The sequence below is a fragment of the Pongo pygmaeus genome, chromosome 6, assembly GCF_028885625.2.
Source record: "Pongo pygmaeus isolate AG05252 chromosome 6, NHGRI_mPonPyg2-v2.0_pri, whole genome shotgun sequence".
NCBI classification, from domain to species: domain Eukaryota; kingdom Metazoa; phylum Chordata; class Mammalia; order Primates; family Hominidae; genus Pongo; species Pongo pygmaeus.
The window spans coordinates 42714445-42734116 of NC_072379.2; the positions used below are offsets into that span (position 1 = coordinate 42714445).

Here is a 19672-nt window from a genome sequence, read left to right on the forward strand (position 1 = left end):
TTGTTTGTTTTTTTCTTGTAAATTTGTTGGAGTTCATTGTAGATTCTGGATATTAGCCCTTTATCAGATGAGTAGGTTGCGAAAATTTTCTCCCATTTTGTAGGTTGCCTGTTCACTCTGATGGTAGTTTCTTTTGCTGTGCAGAAGCTCTTTAGTTTAATTAGATCCCATTTGTCAATTTTGGCTTTTGTTGCCATTGCTTTTGGTGTTTTAGACATGAAGTCCTGGGCATAGCCTAATTCTTAAGACACTGGACCTTTATCATTAACATATCGGATTAGAAGCTGACACATTACATCCTCATTCGACATAAACTTTGGCCAGAAGATCAAGGATTTGAGGATGGGTCCCTGAGTCCAAATAAAACAGAAATATTTTATCATCTGTTGCTTTTTCCTATGTTTAGTCCTTTCGTTATCCTTCCAGTATTTTAACATGAGACCTAGGGGGCTATCCAGGGTGATATCTTTGTTACCATCTTTATTTCTCTTGCTCCCTGTCTTGCTTGGGGTATTTCCCATCTTGATGGTTTTGGGTTAAGGTTCAAGGTTCAATTTCCCTTACTGGAAATTTCTTGCCTTTTGGGGTGAGGCTCAATTTCCCCCACTGGAAATTTATTGCCTTTTGGGGTGAGGCTCAATTTCCCCACTGGAAATCTCTTGCCTTTTGGGGTGAGGCTCCCAATTTCCCCCCGGAAATTTCTTGCCTTTTCTACTACTGGAGGTTTGTGTGATATCTTGCCTCTTTTTAACCTCTATGCTACCCCGACCAAGCAGTACTTCATTGCCCCCCCACGGCTTTCTTACCTTGGTCCCGACCACCAAGGAAATACTTTACTGGCTCCCGTGGTGTCTTTTTCTCTGTCCGTGCACAAGACTTGCATGGCTGTTATGGAGGATCCTTTAAGCTAGGTTGCTGGCCAGTTTCTTTCTGCTTTGCTGAGAGCTTGGGTTATTCCTTGCACTGGGTGGGTCCTAATTTCTCACCCCTGAGGCCGCCACAAGGGGGCGGGGTGCGCCTCCTCATGAGAGAGGACTTGAGACTGCCCCTGGAGGGGAATGTAATCACAGGCGAGCCCCCAAGTTGTTTTAAGTAAAGTTTCGGTGCCACAAAAGAAACAGCACTCGAATATAAAATTTTCTTTTTAATTCTCAGCAAGTCAATGTGCTTCTATAGAAGGGTGTGCCCTTACAGATGGAGCAATGGTGAGTGCACACCTGGACAAGGGAGGGGAAGGGTTCTTATCCCTGATGCACATGGCCCCTGCTGCTGTGTCATTCCCCTATTGGCTAGGGTTAGACCGCACAGGCCAAACTAACTCCGATTGGCTAATTTAAAGAGAGTGACAGCGTGAGTGGTTTGGCAGGAAAAATGGTTATGGCAGAGCAGGAAACTGGAATGAGTCAGGGTGGAGCAGGTAATCGAAAAAGGTTGCTTTATGAGGAAGTTAAGTTTACAGGTAGAAGGCAAAGAATTGAACATACTGACATATTGATTCTTTGAAGAGAAATTTAGAACTCATATCTAACAGACTGATGGCTGTAGCATATCCTCTGTCCTTTTTCCTATCTATTGGAGGAGGAGACTTAGGTAAGACCTCCGTTTCCTGTTACTTTGACCCGGTGATATTGGTACTGAGGGAAGAGGAGGTGATAAGGCAGGTGACATTTTCTCCTCCTTCCTCTTTTTAGGCTCTTCTGTGTGTAACTGAGCCAGGGCTGCTCTAATTAAAGCCCATAACATTAAAGATTTTACTGGGACCTGATGCCTTTGCACCTGATGTTGTTTAAGATTTCTCCCCACTTGTTCCCAGAGTTCTACATCTAGTGTTCTTTCCTCTGGGAACCATGGGCTTTGTACTCCGTTATTGACCACACTAGTTTTTAATTCCTTCAACAACTGAAATTCTAGTGGGGTGTGTTCCTGAACAAACTGCTGTGGATTATTGGGATCAGGCCTTACGGAAACAGGAACAGCGCAAGGTCCTAAGGGCTCTCCAGCTATGACAGCAGAGCGTAAAATTCTTTGTATTGGGGTTTCTATTTATGCTACTGAAGGAGGCGGTACAGATGTTTCTGCAATTGGAGGAGGCGGTATAGGTCAATTTTTATCCTCCCTGTTTTTTATGTTCAATTGGAGCTGTGGGTGGGACAACAGATTCTTTCAGATTTTTAGATTCAGCCTGCTGTCCCACAGAATAATAAGGAGATAATGGTAGAAGTACAGTACAAACTAAACTCCAAGTGGAGAAAACAGAAGAATCAACTAAGAATCAGCTAAGACCTTTTTGATGAGCCTGTTTTAATCCTTCTCCTGCTTTGTCTCAATTTTCCACATCAAGAGTGCCTGCCTGTGGGAACCATGGGTTATGCGTAATAACCTTTTGTGGCTTCTGCAGGAGGTTAGTGTCTGCAAATTAACCTGAGCTCCAGACAGTCTCAGCAGAACTTTAAGCAACTGCACATAACGTTTTTCCTCAATAGACAAATTCTTCCCCTTGTTACCCTGATTCAGAAAACTTCCTGTTCCTAGTACTTCTTTAAAGCACTGCTCCCAGTACCTCTTTACGGCACTGATCAGTACCTCTTTAGGGCACTGACCTTATATCTGCTGTTGGCAGACTCGTTTGGGGGTCTCCATTCGCCTTGTCAATTTCAGTTCCTCTGCTCCAGCAGACTTTCTTTATTCATGTCCTCGAAGTCCTGTGTTCGGATGCCACTATGCAGAGCACCCGATCCTGTTGCTGTTTGGGGTGCTACTTGTAACTTGCATGGACCTCGGGGGACTGAACAAAGGGGGGTGAATGTGGGAATAAAAAGACAAGAGACAAAAGAGTATATTTGGAAGAAGGGGTCAAGGGGCATCTTGCCTCTAGTGGACAAGGGCCGTGAGCTTTACATAGCCCTCTGTATTTATTAGGCGAAAGAGACAGCAAGAAAGTGGGAGGATGGTTGTCGGGTAATTGTCGGTCAGCCGTTTGGTTCACAGCAGGCTTGTGAGACCGCATCCTTTGAACAATAGGCGCTAGATTTCTCAATAGATAACTTCCAGGAGCCCGGCGCCAGGGCGTGATGTCCCTCAGCAAACCTTTTGGTGGCAAGGCAGTGTGAATTTGCCCACATCCTGCATTCATGATAAACAGTTTGCTGTTTGATCATACAGCCTCCAGCGGAATGCTGAGTTGGTCATGTCCCACGGGCCTTTGGCTCCCTGCAGGGTAACTCTTAGGCTCCACCTTAGGGTAACTCTGTCTTAGGCTCTTAGGGTAACTCTATCTTAGGCTCTTAAACTCTTAGGGTAACTCTTAGGCTCTGCCTTAGGGTAACTCTGTCTTAGGCTCTGTCTTAGGGTAACTGCCCTGTCTTAGGGTAACTCAATTCTTCATCACAGCTGCAGGTCACCTACTTGCAGAGGAAGAGTCTGCTTTAGTCACCTGCCACATGGACAAGCTCAGGTGCATCCTAAGGATGTCGGTTCAGAGGGAGAAGGTGGCTGGGTGTCATGTGTTTAGTCCCTTTTCCAGCTTCACCAGACAGGCAGGTCACTGCTGCCACAGGCAGAGGGGCTGAGGGGCAAAGGGCACCGCTGTGGTCACTCTTGCCTGGAGACACAAGGCCCTCCTGGAGGACCCCCCAACACTTACGAGCATTAGTACAGCGGGATTAAGGGCTTTTATTTCCTTAAAATTGGACAGAGGGACAGACTGCTGAGGAATACATGTGGATTCTTTCCTTCTGTGACACTCTTAAAGAATTGTGACTGGGGCATGGGGTGCCACCTTCAGAGGCAGGAGTGTTTAGGAAATGCCACAGTGGCACATGACCTGCGTGGGCTGCAGCAGCAGCAGCAACCTACAGGGTAGAGAGGGCAGCTGAGAACACGAGAGCAGAAGGGCGGTGACTCCATCATCTCAGAGGGTTCTGTTCAAACAACATTTTCTAGTATACAATGAAAAGAGACCTGGTGCCAGGCATGGTGGCTCATGCCTGTAATCCCAGCACTTTGGGAGGCCAAGGCAGGTGGATTACCTGAGGTTGGGAGTTCGAGCGAGACCAGCCTGGCCAATGTGGCGAAACCTCATCTCTACTAAAACTACAAAAATTAGCCAGGATTAGGCACACACCTGTAATCTTCACCTCCTTGGGAGACTGAGGCAGGATAATTGATTGAACCCAGGAGGTGGAAGCTGCAGTGAACCGAGATGGTGCCACTACACTCCATCCTGGGTGACAGAGTGAGACTCTCAAAAAAAAAAAAAGAGGCCTGCTAGTACTCATCTCATAGGGCTGTTAGGAGGAGTAAGTGAAATCAGACATACAAAGCATTTAGTTCAGCTCAACCAACGCTCATTCTCGCTTTGTCCCCACCGCATAGCCCCAACCCCAAATATCCCAACATAGTTCATAACAATAAGATTCTTGTTTCCCCAACATGTTTAATTGTAAGAATAGAGATAATGGTCAACTCTTGAGAAGAACCAAACGCTGGTGCCATCTTGGAAGTGCTACATCACTTCCTCCTCTTACTTCCTTGAACAGCAATATTTCTGGATTTCTTCTGCAAGCCCCAGGCAGTGCAGGATGCGTTTCTTTTCAGCAGCCAGTTCCTTCTCAGAGAACTGGCCCAAGAGTTTCTGGACAAATATATTTTGATCTTTCAGAAATATGTTCTTATTCACTCCTACATTTGGCACATTCTCCAGGGACCCAGACTTGAAATGGAAGCTTAAATATCTGTTTCGTTTTAGACCAGGTCCTTTTTCTTCAATCCATGACAGTGGACTGCAAAGACAAAAGACAAAAGAATCATGTTAGAGATTACACAAGAGCACAAGTGGGTGCTTGCTGGCACCAGACCGCCTAGTAACATGTCCTTGTCAGGTACCCATCCTCCTTGCAGCCACCAGCCTCCCAGAGGCTGTGGGTGACTGTGTCAACCTCACAGCCAAACAGTCTTTAATTTAATTTTGCCATCAGGCAGGGGAATTCATTTGGTGACTTTTTTTTTTTTTTCTGGGATGGAGTCTTGCTCTGTCACCCAGGCTGGAGTGCAGTGGTGCAATCGCGACCCACTGCAACCTCCGCCTTCTGGGTTCAAGCAATTTTCCTGCCTCAGCCTCCCAAGTAGCTGGGATTACAGGCGCCTGCCACCATGCCTGGCTACTTTTTAAAAAAATATTTTTAGTAGAAATGGGGTTTTGCCATGTCAGCCAGGCTAGTCTTGAATTCCTGACCTCAGGAGACCCACCTGCCTTGGCCTCCCAAACTGCTGGGATTACAGGTGTGAGCCACCGCACCTGGCCTCCCATGACTAGTTTTAAAAGCTCATAGTACAGTCTAGCAAATGTTCTGGGAGATGGCAACAAAGATTAACTTTTATTTTGACACTGAATAAAAATAAACGAGGTATTCTACATAGTCTACCTAAGAAAATTTCTCATGTCTTTTTTTTTTTTTTTTTTTTTTTTGAGATGTTTGCTCTTGTTGCCCAGGCTGGAGAGCACTGGTGCAATCTCGGCTCACTGCAACCTCTGCCTCCAGGTTCAAACGATTCTCCTGCCTCAGGCTCCCCAGTACCTGGAATTACAGGCAACTGCCACCACGCCTGGCTAATTTTTGTATTTTTAGTAGAGACGAGGTTTCACCATGTTGGCCAAGCTGGTCTTGAACTCTTGACTTCAGGTGATCCAACTGCCGTAGCCTCCCAAAGTGCTGGGATTACAGGCGTGAGCCACTGTGCCCGGCCTCTCATGTCCTTTTAAATAATATGGAATCTTGGGATTTGAGGGAATGCAGAATGTCAAGATCTTTCTTGTACCTCAATTTCCTCACTAGTAAAAATAAGTAATGGTAATAAGTATACAGCTTTACCCATCTTGCTGTGACATTGTGAGATAAAAATGCAGTTTGTGGCCAGGCTTGGAGGCTGATGTGGGTGGATCGCTTGAGCCCAGGAGTTTGAGACCGGCCTAGACAATATAGCAAAAACCCATCTTACCCAAAAATACGAAAGTCAGCCAGTCTCCTAACTCGGTATCAAATTAAATAAATAAATACATAAAAAAAATTTTTTTAAATGCAATTTGGGACACAGAAAGTACTATGATTTTAAGAAGTTATTATTATATTATATTAACTGCTCTGTGTCCCAACCCCTCATCTGATGCTTGCCTCTCCTGTTCAAAAATGAGAGTCAGGGCTGGGTGCAGTGGCTCATGCGTGTAATCCCAGCATTTTGAGAGGCCAAGGCGAGCAGATCACTTGAAGTCAGGAGTTCGAGACCATCCTGGCCAACATGGTGAAACCTCGTCTCTACTAACAATACAAAAATGAGCGGGGCGTGGTGGCAGGCGCCTATAATCCCAGCTACTCGGGAGGCTGAGGCAGGAGAATCGCTTGAACCCGGGAGATGGAGGTTGCAGTGAGCTGAGATCACGCCACCGCACTCCAGCCTGGGTGACAGAGCAAGACTTTGTCTCATTAAAAAAAAAAAAAAAAGAGAGAGAGAGAGAGTCAGCCTCTGCCTCCCCAACATCTTGCTTCCTCATTGACTTCTACTCAACTTCAAGACCAAACAAGGCACTGCCTCCTATCAGAACCATGAGCTGACCTAGTCCAGGTTCCCCTTCCCTGTGCTTCTATAGCACCCTACAGTATCTTTACCTTTAATTACAGGGTGCTACAACTGTCTGTGTATAGGTCTGACCACGGCTGCGATCCTAACACTCACATGGCCACACCAGAGCCCAGGCCACCACTGTTGGTCACTCCATAGGCAGCACTGCCAAGTTCCATGTGCTTTGCCTTCATCTGCCAGGCCTCTCTGCCTTTTCCTAGCGAAGAAGAAACTCCTCAAAATGGACTAGATCAGGCTTCATTCAGGAACTCAAATTCTTTTTTCTTTTTAAAATACCCAATGTCTGCTTCTTTTACTACCAGGAGACCCACCTCTCTGCAAAGGCATCTAGAAACACTCTAAAACCCTTACTGTTCTAAATAATTTACAGAGCCCAGGTGCTTTGGGAGGAAAATAATGAATGTGCTTTTGTTAAAAAAGACTTGGTATGAGAAATAAGTCAGAATGTTTTGGGAACAGCGTGACAGGGTGACGGGATGCTAAAGCTGAAACACAGACCCTCACACTCTGGCTGCACTGAGGGGTGAATGTGTGGCCCTGCGGGGAACATGTACACTGTTGACGGCAGAGTCTAGGGATTAGGTGGATGGGTGTTTACTGAAAAATTCTTTCAACTTCACAATATGCCTGAAAACTTTCATAAGAAAACACTGGAAAAAAATCAGGTCACAGAGTTAACATAATTTCTTTTTCTTTTCTTTTTTTTCAAGAAGGAGTCTCGCTCTGTTGCCCAGGCTGAAATGCAGTGGCCTGATCTCAGCTCACTGCAACCTCTGCCTCCCAGGTTCAAGCAATTCTCCTGCCTCAGCCTGCCAAGTAGCTGGGACTACAGGCATGCACCGCCACACCGGCTAATTTTTGCATTTTTAGTAGAGACGGGATTTCACCATGTTGGCCAGGCTGGTCTCAAACTCCTGACCTCAGGTGATCCACCACCCTTGGCCTCCCCAAGTGCTGGGATTACAGGCCTGAGCCACCACGCCTAGCCAAAGTAATGTATTTTCCACTACTAATCTGCTATGAATGACTTGCATGACTTAGGCAACCTGCTGGCATTCTGTAAGCCTCTGTCTACTGACTGGCAGATGGGATTATGTTTGTCTTCTTTACCTCACAGGGCTGCTGAGAGGATGAGAGGAGGCAACACAAGTGCAATCTCAGCACTCAATCTGCAGAAGCAGATGGCCATTCTGGAACTGGGAGTGAGGGTCTAGCCCCTCAGGGCTCCCTTTGGATCATACCTGCGAATGTACTAGGATGTCCTTAAATTTCCTCCTCCTCATGGCTTCTCATGACTTACCTTTTCTTCTCTGTCTCCAGACACACTGTCATTTTCATATACGGGTCTTCCTTTCGCTCTTCCAAAGTGGCAGACACAAGAGAAAGCTCCCCAAAGAGGGAGACCAGCCAGGTCAGGCGAGAGATGCCGCTGAACGCAGGGAAGCCAAACCGCTCTTCTTCCAATGGGCCAGCTGTGGGAAATCACAAATGCTGTGGGAACTGGGAAGCAGGAATGCGAGGTGGAGAGAAGGACCCCGGGGGCGGGGGTGGCGGGGGTGTGAAAAGATGTGGCCGAGTGATCAGCACGATGGGACCTTGCCTTATGTGGTAGGCGGGCAAGTGATTAATGATACTGATGAAAACTCAGGTGGCTGAATTTCAACTCTATCATAAAAGCATCTCTGTCTTTTCCTGTTTATTAAATTCAGTTTTAGTAAAACATTCTACTGGAAACAGCAGTCAATCCAGCCAAACAAGATAATAAAAAAGTTTCAGGCTTCTAATATATACATCTATGTATACATATGTAGATACACATACATACACACACACAACACGTACCTACATATACATATATATATACATCCTCTTTAGTGATTTAAAGTAGTCTGGTAAAAGAAGAAGAATCAAAGTATTTTAGCCCTGCAAGCCTGTATTCTTATAACTACCCGATGTGTAAGTGGCAATAAGGTGTGAAGGTATTATAATAGCTATGGAGAAAATGGTAATACCTTTGAGCTATTTCAATATCAAGAAAATTGATACAATGTTAAATGTTTTCTTAGTCTTCCTAATCTTGTGAACAAAAAAGTACACTCAAAAGAGTATTGGGGTCAGGTGCGGTGGCTCACGCCTGTAGTCCCAGCACTTTGGGAGGCCAAGGTGGGTGGATCACTTGAGTTCGAGCCAGCCTGGCCAACATGGCAAAACCCCGTCTCTACTAAAAAAAATACAAAAATTACCCGGGCATAGTGATGGGTGCCTGTAATCCCAGCTACTTGGGAGGCTGAGGCAGGAGAATCACTTGAGCCCAGGAGGCGGAGGTTGCAGTAAGCCTAAAAAGGCCACGTACAGTAGCTCATGCCTGTAATACCAGCACTTCAGGAGGCCAAGGCTGGCAGATTGCTTGTGCCCAGGAGTTCAAGACCAGCCTAGGCAACATAGCAAGACTCTGTCTCTGCAAAAAAAACACACAAAATTAGGCAGGTGTGGCGGTGCACACCTGTAGCCCCAGCTACTCAGGAGGCTAAGGTGGGAGGATCATCTGGGCCTGAGGAGTTTGAGGCTACAGTGAGCCATAATTGTACCACTGCATTCCAGCTTGGGTGACAGAGTGACACCCTATCTCAAAAATATATATATATATAAATATAAAAAAGAGTACTGGTGTGAGAAATCCATTTGGTCAAGATACTGCTCCCGTCTGCCTCCAGCCAAAATCTTAAACATAACCTAAGTTTAAAAGACTTCATATCTGTTACATTACATTATAAACAAAACATTTCTTATGACCTTGATATTCACTTAAAACAATGACTAATAACAATGAGTATATTCTTAAAAAGTAATGTTATATATAAAACCAAACAAAAATTAGAATTTTCATAGACAATATGGTTTGAAATCACTGGGGCCTAAGTATCAAACTTACAAAACAAAAAGACTTCCCCAGGGCTGGTTACTGTCTGCTCTAGTTCTTGTTTGTTTGTTTTTTGTTTTTGAGACAGAGTCTCATTGTCACCTAGGCTGTGCAGTGGTGCGATCTCGGCTCACTACAACCTCTGCCTCCTGGGTTAAAGTGATTTTCTTGCCTCAGCCTTTCAAGTAGCTGAGATTACAGGTGCGTGCCACCATGCCCGACTAATTTTTGTATTTTTTCTTTTAGTAGAGGCGGTGTTTCACCATGTTGGCCAGACTGGTCTCGAACTCCTGACCTCAGGTGATCCACCCGCCTCAGCTTCCCCAAGTGTTGGAATTACAGGCGTGAGCCACTATGCCCAGCCTAGTTCTTTGGACAGAATACTAAGCAGCCACCCACAACAGTTCCAGCCACTTAGAGAGCTGAGCTCCAATCCAGCTCTGTCTCATGACCGCTACGTTACCTCTGTGAAGCCACTCATGTCTCTGAACTTCAGTTTATCTGTCTAATGGGGGTAGTGAATACCACTTTATAGGATTGTCATATGGATTAATGCACATCACATACTTAACACAGTTTCTTGTACAAATTAATGGTTTGTACTCTCATTATATTACCATTTTCAAGGATGAAGACAGATTTTGAAATGAGGTTCTACTATGTATCAGTGGCTTTACCATGCAAAAGTGCCAGGCCATGTCAGGGTCTCCTTTCTGTAATGAAAGCCCTCAGGAATGGTGGCCCAGGTGCTCAACGATATAGCCAGAGAAGGAGCCCATCCAAAAGTGGCCACAAGAGCAGGAGCTTCCTGCATGCCCATTTCCTATTGCTAATGGAGCTGCTCAAAGAGTGACCAACATCAAGTAAACAGCTACAAATACAGCAGATCAGATACTGTGGTCAGCTGGGCACGGTGGCTCATGCCTGTAATCCCAGCACTTTGGAGGCCAAGACAGGCGGATCACTTGAGCCCAGGAGTTTGAGACAAGGCTGGGCAACATAGGGGGACACCGTTTACAAAAATTTTAAAATTAGCTGGGTATTGTGGCGCACATCTGTGTTTCCAGCTACTTGGAAGGCTGAGGTGGGAGGACTGCTTGAGCCTGGGAGCTTGAGGATACAGTGAGCTATGATTGCACCACTGCACTCCAGCCTGGGCAACAGAGTAAGACCTTGGCTCATAAATAAATAAATAAATAAATAAATACTGTGGTTGCTGCCAATGTCCTTATAACTTGCTAGAGGAGGAAGGGAGCTCTTCATATTATATTTGCTTTGCAAGGAAGTACAAAAATGTTCTCCTCTCCAAGCACCTATCTCTCAGTCCTTTTAAAAGAGTTTTACTGTACAACTTCCAGTTGAAAAATAATCTCCAACTAGTTAAGATTGGGATAGAGCATAAATATGCTTGAGATTTCTAATATACTCTTTACCCAAGGGCCACCAAGGAATTAAATCCCATCTGGGAAAATTAAGTTGGCCCTGAGTCAGAGAGTCTTGAGCAGAAATTAATACAAACTCCTGTCCCAGAGAGCCAGGAAAGAATCTGGCTGGTCTTTGGACCTCACATATGACCTGTGATCCCACGTAGCACTGACCTGTGAAGAGGAGCGACCCTTTCAGCAGGTCTTTCCCCACCACTTCTTTTTTCAGGAATGCGAATTCCTCCATCAAGAGTTCAACATGCTCCTCGTGCAAGACTTTTCCTGTAATGACAAAAATGGAATAAAAAGGGCAGTTGTCAGTTGTGTCTAGGTGTGCATCCCGGAGGGTACTTTGTCATCCCCTAACACAGGACATGAAGCACTCATAACTGCCCTGGGCACACGGCCAGGATGGCCTCCCTACCACTGTCACCCACCCCAGCTGAAGAAGCTGCTACTTCTAAGCCTACAACAGAAATGAATGAAATGAAGGCCAGGCACGGTGGCTCATGCCTGTAATCCCAGCACTTTGGGAGGCCGAGGCTGGCAGATCACCTGAGGTCAGGAGTTCCAGACCAGCCTGGCCAACATGGTGAAACCCCACCTCTACTAAAAATACAAAAATTACCCATGTGTGGTGGTGGGCACCTGTAAGCCCACCTTCTTGGGAGGCTTAGGCAGGAGAATCACTAGAACCTGGGAGGCAGAAATTGCAGTGGGCCAAGATTGCATCACTGCACTCCAGCCTGGGTGACAGAGTGAGACTCCATTTCAAAAAGAACAAGAAAAAAAGAGAAATGAATGAAATGAAAACCTGAGAAATGAAATTAAAATCTAAGAGAACAAGATGGTATCTACCTGTGTCCAAAGGCAAGATGAGATCAGGGATGCATCTGTGGGCCAGGAGACAGTTAGCTACTGTTCTAGACAGGAGGAGGCAGTGCAGCATAAAAATCTAACAGAGTAAGAACATGGCCAGGCATTGTGGCTCATGCCTATAATCCCAGCGCTTTGGGGGGCCAAGGCAAGTGGATCGCCTAAGCTCAGGAGTTTGAGACCAGCCTGGGCAACATGGCAAAACCTGGCCTCTACAAAAAATACAAAATATTAGCTAGGTGTGGTGGCATGCACCTGTGGTCCCAGCTACTTGGGGGGAGGCTGAGCTGGGAAGATCACTTGAACCTGGGAGGTGGAGGTTGCAGTGAGCCAAGATAGTACCACTGCACTCCAGCCTGTCTCAAAAAATAAAAATAAAATAAAATAAAATAAATTTTGGATTATAAAAGAAAGCTGTTAACAATTTTTTTTTGCTATATAAAAATTTTTTCGCTCTACAAAAATTTTTTCATTTCTAGGCCAGAAGCTTCCTAAAACACCAGAACTATTTTGTGATTAAGTACAAAGTGTGGTTATGATCTACAGTTTCACTGAAACAGACAGAAATCTGGGTCAGTGGGAGATGCTCCTGGGACAGTTGCCTTTGTCTAACTCAGCTTCACAGCAAATACTGCCAAATGCTCTGGGCTTGACCTGCACCTCAGGAGCAAGGAAGATGTCTGTCGCAGGAGTCTCCAGAAATGTCAGGTGTGTGGGAGGATGGGGTCCTTCCCACCCACTCTAAGACGTGAATGTGGCAAAAGGAACTTCTTGTGATAAGTAGAAGCTTTCTGGCACAAAATGGCTTTGCAACAACTAAATGGCACAAAATGCTTTGCAATAAGTAGAAGCTTTTCTCCTCACAGGTAGTTTCGCCCACTGCCCCCCACCCCACCATGAAACTCTGGGGAACATGTTGTATTTTCCCCAGCATTATGTAACAGTCTCTGTGTTAACACATCCATGGTTATTAAAGAAACTATGTATTTTCCAACTGTGTCTTTGGTTGTTTTCCTGTCGTTCACTCAATGCCTGATTGTGATAAACACACATGGTAACCACAGTACACACACACATCCGTATCCATATATTCCCAGGTCTGTTCACTGAAAGGGCTTGCAGAGATAGCCCAAAGCCATAAGCACACCCAGTGTCCAAATCTTGCCATCAAAATGTTATTAGCCATTGGAGAATTGACTAATTCCAAGGCTGAGGCAGAGAAAGTACAAGATGAGCCTTAACCACTTTGTGCCAGAAAGCAAGAATTCAAAGAATAATGGAAACTTAACAAAATGACAAGGGAGCTGGCAGGAAGAGGTTCCCCACTGAGCAAATTTGGAACCATGTGGACATCAATATGAATAATAAAAAGTAACAACAGCACTGGATAGAAAAACAAAGCTATGAGTTCCTACTGATATAAAATAATAAATGAATATCAGAAAGTGTGATGAGAATGGATATTTAACTAGTTATAAACTACCTTCTCACAAGATCATCACTGATTACAAAGGGAAAAAAAGTAACTTTCAATGGAGAAGCCCGTCAGACACCACCTAATGAAGTGATATCATTAGTAATTAGATGAACTGATATTGGATGTTACCTGACAGAATACAATGTGAAAAACAGCATCGTTTCCTTTTTTTTTTTTTTTTTTTTTTTGTGAGATGGAGTCTTGCTCTTTCACCCAGGCTGGAGTACAGTGGTGTGATCTCGGCGCACTGCAACCTGTGCCTCCCGGGTTCAAGAAATTCTCCTGCCTCAGCCTCCCGAGTAGCTGGAATTACAGGTGCCCACATCATGCCTGGCTAATTTTTTTGACATTTTTAGTAGAGACGGGGTTTCACAATGTAGGCCAGGCTGGTTTTGAACTCCTGACCTCAAGTAATCTGCCTGCCTTGGCCTCCCAAAGTGCTAGGATTACTTACAGGTGTAAGCCACCATGCCTGGCCACTTCCATAATATTTCTGTGAAAGATGCATACCCCAAATCTAATCATGAAGAAACATCAGATATATTCAAATTTAGGGACATTTTACACAATAACTAACTAATATTCATAATTGTCAAGAAAAGATGGAGGAACTGTCCAGAATGAAGGACACTAAAAGTGACATGTCAATAAAAGATAATACATGATTTTGAACTCAGTCATTTTGCCATAAAGAATGTTATTGGGACAACTGGTGAAATTTGAATGAGGTTTGAGGATTAGATTATTGTAATGTACCAATGCCAGTTTCCAGATTTTGATGGTTGTATGTGGTTACATACATACCTCAGAGATCCTGCACATTTCATTCCAGACCACCACAATAAAGTGAATATTGCAATAAAGGGAGTCACATGAATATTTTAGTTTCCCGGTGCATATACAAGTTATGTTTATACTATATTGTAGTTTGTTAAGTATGTGATAACACTATGTTTAGGAAAACAATGTACGTATCTTAATTTAAAAATATGTTATTGAGCTGGGCACAGTGGCCCATGCCTGTAATTCCAGCACTTTGGGAGGCTCAGGCGGGCGGATCACTTGAGGCCAGGAGTTCGAGACCAGTCTGGCCAACATGGCGAAACCCCATCTCTGCTAAAAATACAAAAATTAGCTGTGTGTAGTGGTGTGCACCTATAATCCTAGCTACTCAGGTGGCTGAGGCACAAGAATCACTTGAACCCAGGAGGTGGAGGTTGCAGTGAACCGAGATTGCGCCACTGCGTTCAAGCCTAGGTAACAGGGCGAGACTGTCTTAAAAAACCAAAAACCAAAAACAAACAAACAAAAAATGCTACCATCTGATCCTCCATCTTTCTGCTGGAGGAAGGTCTCGCTTCCATGTTGATGGCTGCTGACTGATGCTGGTGGTTACTGACGGTGGTTGTGGATTTGATTTGCATTTCTATAAGGATTAGTAGTATTGAGCATCTTTTCATATGATTGTTTGCCGTCTGTATAACTTTTTCAGAAAAATGTCTATCTAAGTCCTTTGCCCATTTTAAAATCAGTTTATTTGGTTTGTTTGTTGTTGTTGAGTTGTAGAGTTCTTTAGACATTCTGGATATTGATCTCTTATCAAAGATAAGATTTGCAGATATCTTCACCCATTACATAGACTGTTTTTTCACTCGGTTGATTGCTTCCTTTGAGGCACAGAAGGTTTTAAGTTTGATTAGTCTATTTGTCTGTTTTTGCTTCTTTTGCCTGTGTTTTTGATGTTATATGTAAGACATTATTGCCAAATCCAATGTCATGATGCTTTCCCATGTTTTCTTCTAACAATATTACAGTTTTAGGTCTTAAATTTAGTTCTTTAATCCATTTGAGTGAATTTTTTATATGGTGTAAGGTAAGTGTCCAACTTCATTCTTTTGCATGTGGATATCCTGTTTTCCTGGGACCACTTTTTGAAGAGACTGAAACACTTGGTAGAATTCTCCAGTGAAGCCATCTGGTTTTAGGCTTTTCTTTATTGGGAGGTGTTTAATTACTGGTTCAATCTCCTTACAAATTATAAATCCGTTCAGATTTTTGTTTCTTCATGATTCAGTCTTAGTAGGTTATATGCTACTAGGTATTTATCCCTTTCTAGATTATCCAATTGTTGGAGTATAACAATTGTATAAGTGTTCACTGTAGTCTCTTATAATCCTTTTTATTTCAGCAGCATCGGTTGTAATGTCTCCTCTTTCACTTCTGACTTTAGTTTGTCTTTACTCTTTTCTTCTTTTTTTTTGTGAGACAGTCTCACTCTGTTGCCCAGGCTGGAGTACAGTGGCGCAATCTCGGCTCACCACAACCTCCCCTCACCACAACCTCTACCTCCCGGGTTCGAGTGATTATCCTGCCTCAGCCTCCTGAGTAGCTGGGACTATAGGCACGTGCCACCATGCCTGGCTAATTTTTGTATTTTTAGTAGAGATGGGGTTTCACTATTTTGGCCAGGCGGGTCTTGGACTCTTGACCTCGTGATTTGTCCTCCTTGGCCTCCCAAAGTGCTGGGATTACAGGCGTGAGCCACGGCACCCGGCCAACTCTTTTTTTTCTTAATCTGCTAAAATTCTGTCCAATTTTATGGATTTTTTTCAAAAAAAACTTGGTTTTGTTGATTTTCTTCTATTGCTATTCTACTCTCTTTTATTTATGTTCTAATCTTTACTTGCTTTTTTCTGCTAATTTTCGATTGAGTTTGCTCTTCTTTTCCTAGTCCCTTGAAATGTAAAGTTAGGATGTTGATTTGAGATCTTTCTTCTTGTTTAATGTAAGCATTTACAACTATCCACTTCTCTCTTAGTACTGCTTTCATTACATCTTGTCAGTTTTGTATTGTTTTGTTTTGTTTGAGCAGAGTCTCACTCTATTGCCCAGGCTGGCGTGCAGTGGTGCGATCTCCCTCACTGCAACCTCCGCCTCCTGAGTTCAAGCAATTCTCCTGCCTCAGCCTCCCCAGTAGCTGGGACTACATGTGCGTGCCACCACACCTGGCTAATTTTTGTATTTTTAGTAGAGATGGGGTTTCACCATGTTCGCTAGGCTGGTCTTGAAATCCTGACCTCAGGTGATTCGCCCGCCTCAGCCTCCCAAAGTGCTGGGATTATAGGCACAATCTATTTTATTATTTATTTATGTATGTATTTAATTTTTGAGATGGAGTCTCACTCTGTCACCCAGGCTAAAGTGCAATGGCACAATCTTGGCTCATTGTAACCTCCACCTCCTGGGTTCAAGCGATTCTCGTGCCTTAGCCTCTGGAGTAGCTGGGATTACAGGCACGTGCCACCAGGCCCAGCTAATTTTTGTATTATTAGTAGAGACGGAGTTTCACCATGTTGCCCAGGCTCGTCTTGAAATTCTGACCTCAGGTGATCCACCAGCATCGGCTTCCCAAAGTGCTGGGATGACAGGCATGAGCCACCACACCTGACTGCACAATCTATTTTAAACTACTAACAACTTAACTCAATCACATACAAAATTCTACTCCTTTATATCTCTGACCCCCCATTTTGTTATTAATGTTACTAATTACATCTTTTTATACTATACATCCATTAACATAGTTTGTATTTTTTTTGTCTTTTAAATTCTATACCAGCATTTAAAGTGATATTTATTTATTTATTTATTTAGAGATAGAGTTTCACGGTGTTACCCAGGCTGGAGTGCAGTGGCACCATCTCAGCTCACTGCAACCTCCGCCTCCCAGGTTCAAGTGATTCTCCTGCCTCAGCCTCCTGAGTAGCTGGGACTACAGGCAAGTGCCACCACGCCCAGCTAATTTTTTTATTTTTAGTAGAGATGGGGTTTCACCATATTGGCCAGGATGGTCTTGAACTCCTGACCTCAAATGATCTGCTTGCCTCGGCCTCCCCAAGTCCTGGGATTACAGGCTTGAGCTACCGTGCCTGGCCTAAAGTGATTTATATGTCGACATTACAATACTATGGAAGTCTGTATTTGTCTATATATTTACCTTTACCAGAGAGCAATATTTTTGTGTCGCTGTCTAGTGTTTTCACTTTAACTTGAAAGACTTCCTTTAGCATTTCCTGTAGGGCAGGTCTAGTAGTGATCAACTCACTTGGTTTTTGTTTGTCTGGGTAGATCTTTTAAAGAATTTTTATTTTTATTTTTGAGACAGGGTCTCACACTGTTTCCCAGACTAGAGTGCAGTGGCCCGATCATGGTTCACTGCAGCCTCAACCTCCTAAGGTTCAGGTGAACTTCCAAGTAGCTGGGACTACCGGCGTGCACCACCACACCCAGCTAATTTTCATATTTTCAGGAGAGATGGGGTTTCACCATGTTGCCCAGGCTGGTCTCAAACTCCTGGGCTCAAATAATCTACCCATCAGAGCCTCCCAAAGTGCTGGGATTACAGGTGTGAGCCACTGTGCCCAGCTGAGTCTTTTTTTTTTCTTGTAATTAAAAATTTTGTATGCCGGGTGCGGTCGCTCATGCCTGTAATCCCCGCACTTTGGGAGGCTGAGGTGGGTGGATTGAGAGGTCAGGAGTTTGAGACCATCGTGTCCAACATCGTGAAACCCCATCTCTACTAAAAATACAAAAATTAGCTGGGCATGGTGGTGGGCGCCTGTAATCCCAGCTACTCAGGAGGCTGAGGAAGGAGAATCCCTTGAACCCAGGAGGTGGAGGTTGCAGTGAGCTAAGATGGTGCCATTGAACTCCAGCCTGGGTGACATAGCGAGACACTGTACCCCACCAAAAAAAAAAAAAAAAAAGTTGTAAAAGATTTTTGTAGAAACAGGGTCTCATTATGTTGCCCAGGGTTGTCCTGAGCTCCTTGGCCTCCCAAAGTGCTGGGCTGACAGGCATGAGCCACTGTGTCTGGCCTGGGAAAGTCTTAATTTCTCCCTTCTGGAGGGTGGTATGGCTTAGGGGAACAAATGTGAACTTAAGAGCCCAGTAGGATTTGAGTAAAATCTCTACCTCCCACTTAGTAGTCATGTTATTAGCTTTGTGACCTGGCACAAATTAACTTCTTTGAGCCATGTTTTTCTATACAGCATCTAGAGAAAATATATACCTCCAAGGGATTCTAGAAGAATTAAGCAAAATAACATATGAAGTGCTTAGCAGAGTTTCCAAGTTCCTAGCATATACTAAATATTTAACAAACGGTTATTCTTGTTTAGAAACAACAAAAACTACCAACTATGCAAATAAGACAATCAGTTTCTCTTATGTGAGAATTTTTAGGATATCCCAGCATTTAGCAATATAAGTATCACATGAATAAAGCCAAAATAATATCATGACATAAGCATAGGTGAAAACTAATTCATATTTTTTCCTTAGAGTGAGTAAAATAAGCTGATAAGCTTTGACGGAAAGTTTGCAAATTCCCACCCATCCTTCTGCCCTCCACTATGTGTGCTTACAGTGTGGGGGTGAGGAGGCAGTTGGGAGCCCAGAGTGCCAGTGTAGCCAGGAGGAGATATCTGAAATGGGGTTAAGTTTTAAAGGCATAAAGATGATATCACAGAAATCCTGGAGGCAGAAACTCTTGGTAAGATACATTACCTTTCTGCTCAGCCAGCTCCCACAGTTCCTGAGCGGCTGCCAATGACAGTGTCATGGGGTATTCCACAAGGACGTGCTTGCCAGCATTAAGGAACTGCCTTTGGTAAACGAGACAAATACAGAGAAAGAACCCTTCGAATAAGCTTCACTAAAATGCTCTGCATAATAGAGAACAGAATGTTATAAAGGCATGAGAGTTTCTGTGTGTGAATGTGTCATGACTGGGGGTAGGAGTCAGTGCCACGGGATATGGAGGAAGAACTGTATCCCACATTGTTTTCTACTATCCTGTGACAGACGACTTTCTGGTTATGTGTTAATTTGAACATTCAACCATTCATTTATTCAACTAAGTACTATTTACCAATTACTGTGGAGGAGAAATAAAGACACATTAACAAATAAATTTCCTATCACCACATGGTAGCTATAAAGGCTAAAAAACCCACAGCAGCTAGCTTTGCCTGAGGCAGTCTGAAAAGATTTCACTAAGGACCTATGAACTGGGTCTCAAAGTATGAGCAGACATTTTCCAGGTGCAACATGATGAGTATATTTCACTGTGAGCAGCGTATGCAGGGGCTTGGGCATTTGTGGGGTTTTGTTCAATTGGCAAATTTCAGTGTGGCAGGGGAGTGGACTACAGGCCGTGGAGGATAATAACGTTGGAAAAGTAGCTGGGGGCCTGACTGTGAAGGACCTACAATTCTGTGCTCCGCAGTTCAGATTTCATTCTTTGGATACAAGAGTACAAATATTTATAAGCATGGG

At 44.0% G+C, this 19672-nt stretch overlaps 1 protein-coding gene across 5 annotated transcripts in view; it reads right to left on the bottom strand.

Moving 5' to 3' along the window:
* Positions 1-4415: 4415 nt before the first annotated feature.
* The window catches only part of BLVRA (biliverdin reductase A), a 51380-nt gene continuing 36123 nt past the window's right edge, over positions 4416-19672 (bottom strand). For all 5 annotated transcript variants that reach the window (XM_054495961.2, XM_054495958.1, XM_054495962.2 and 2 more), the window contains 4 exons: positions 18902-18999; positions 11155-11262; positions 7937-8108; positions 4416-4781 (listed from right to left, as the gene is read on the bottom strand). In XM_054495961.2, the coding sequence (XP_054351936.1) occupies positions 4523-4781; positions 7937-8108; positions 11155-11262; positions 18902-18999 (637 nt within the window). In that variant the 3' untranslated portion in view covers positions 4416-4522. The remainder of the gene's footprint in view (positions 4782-7936; positions 8109-11154; positions 11263-18901; positions 19000-19672) is intronic.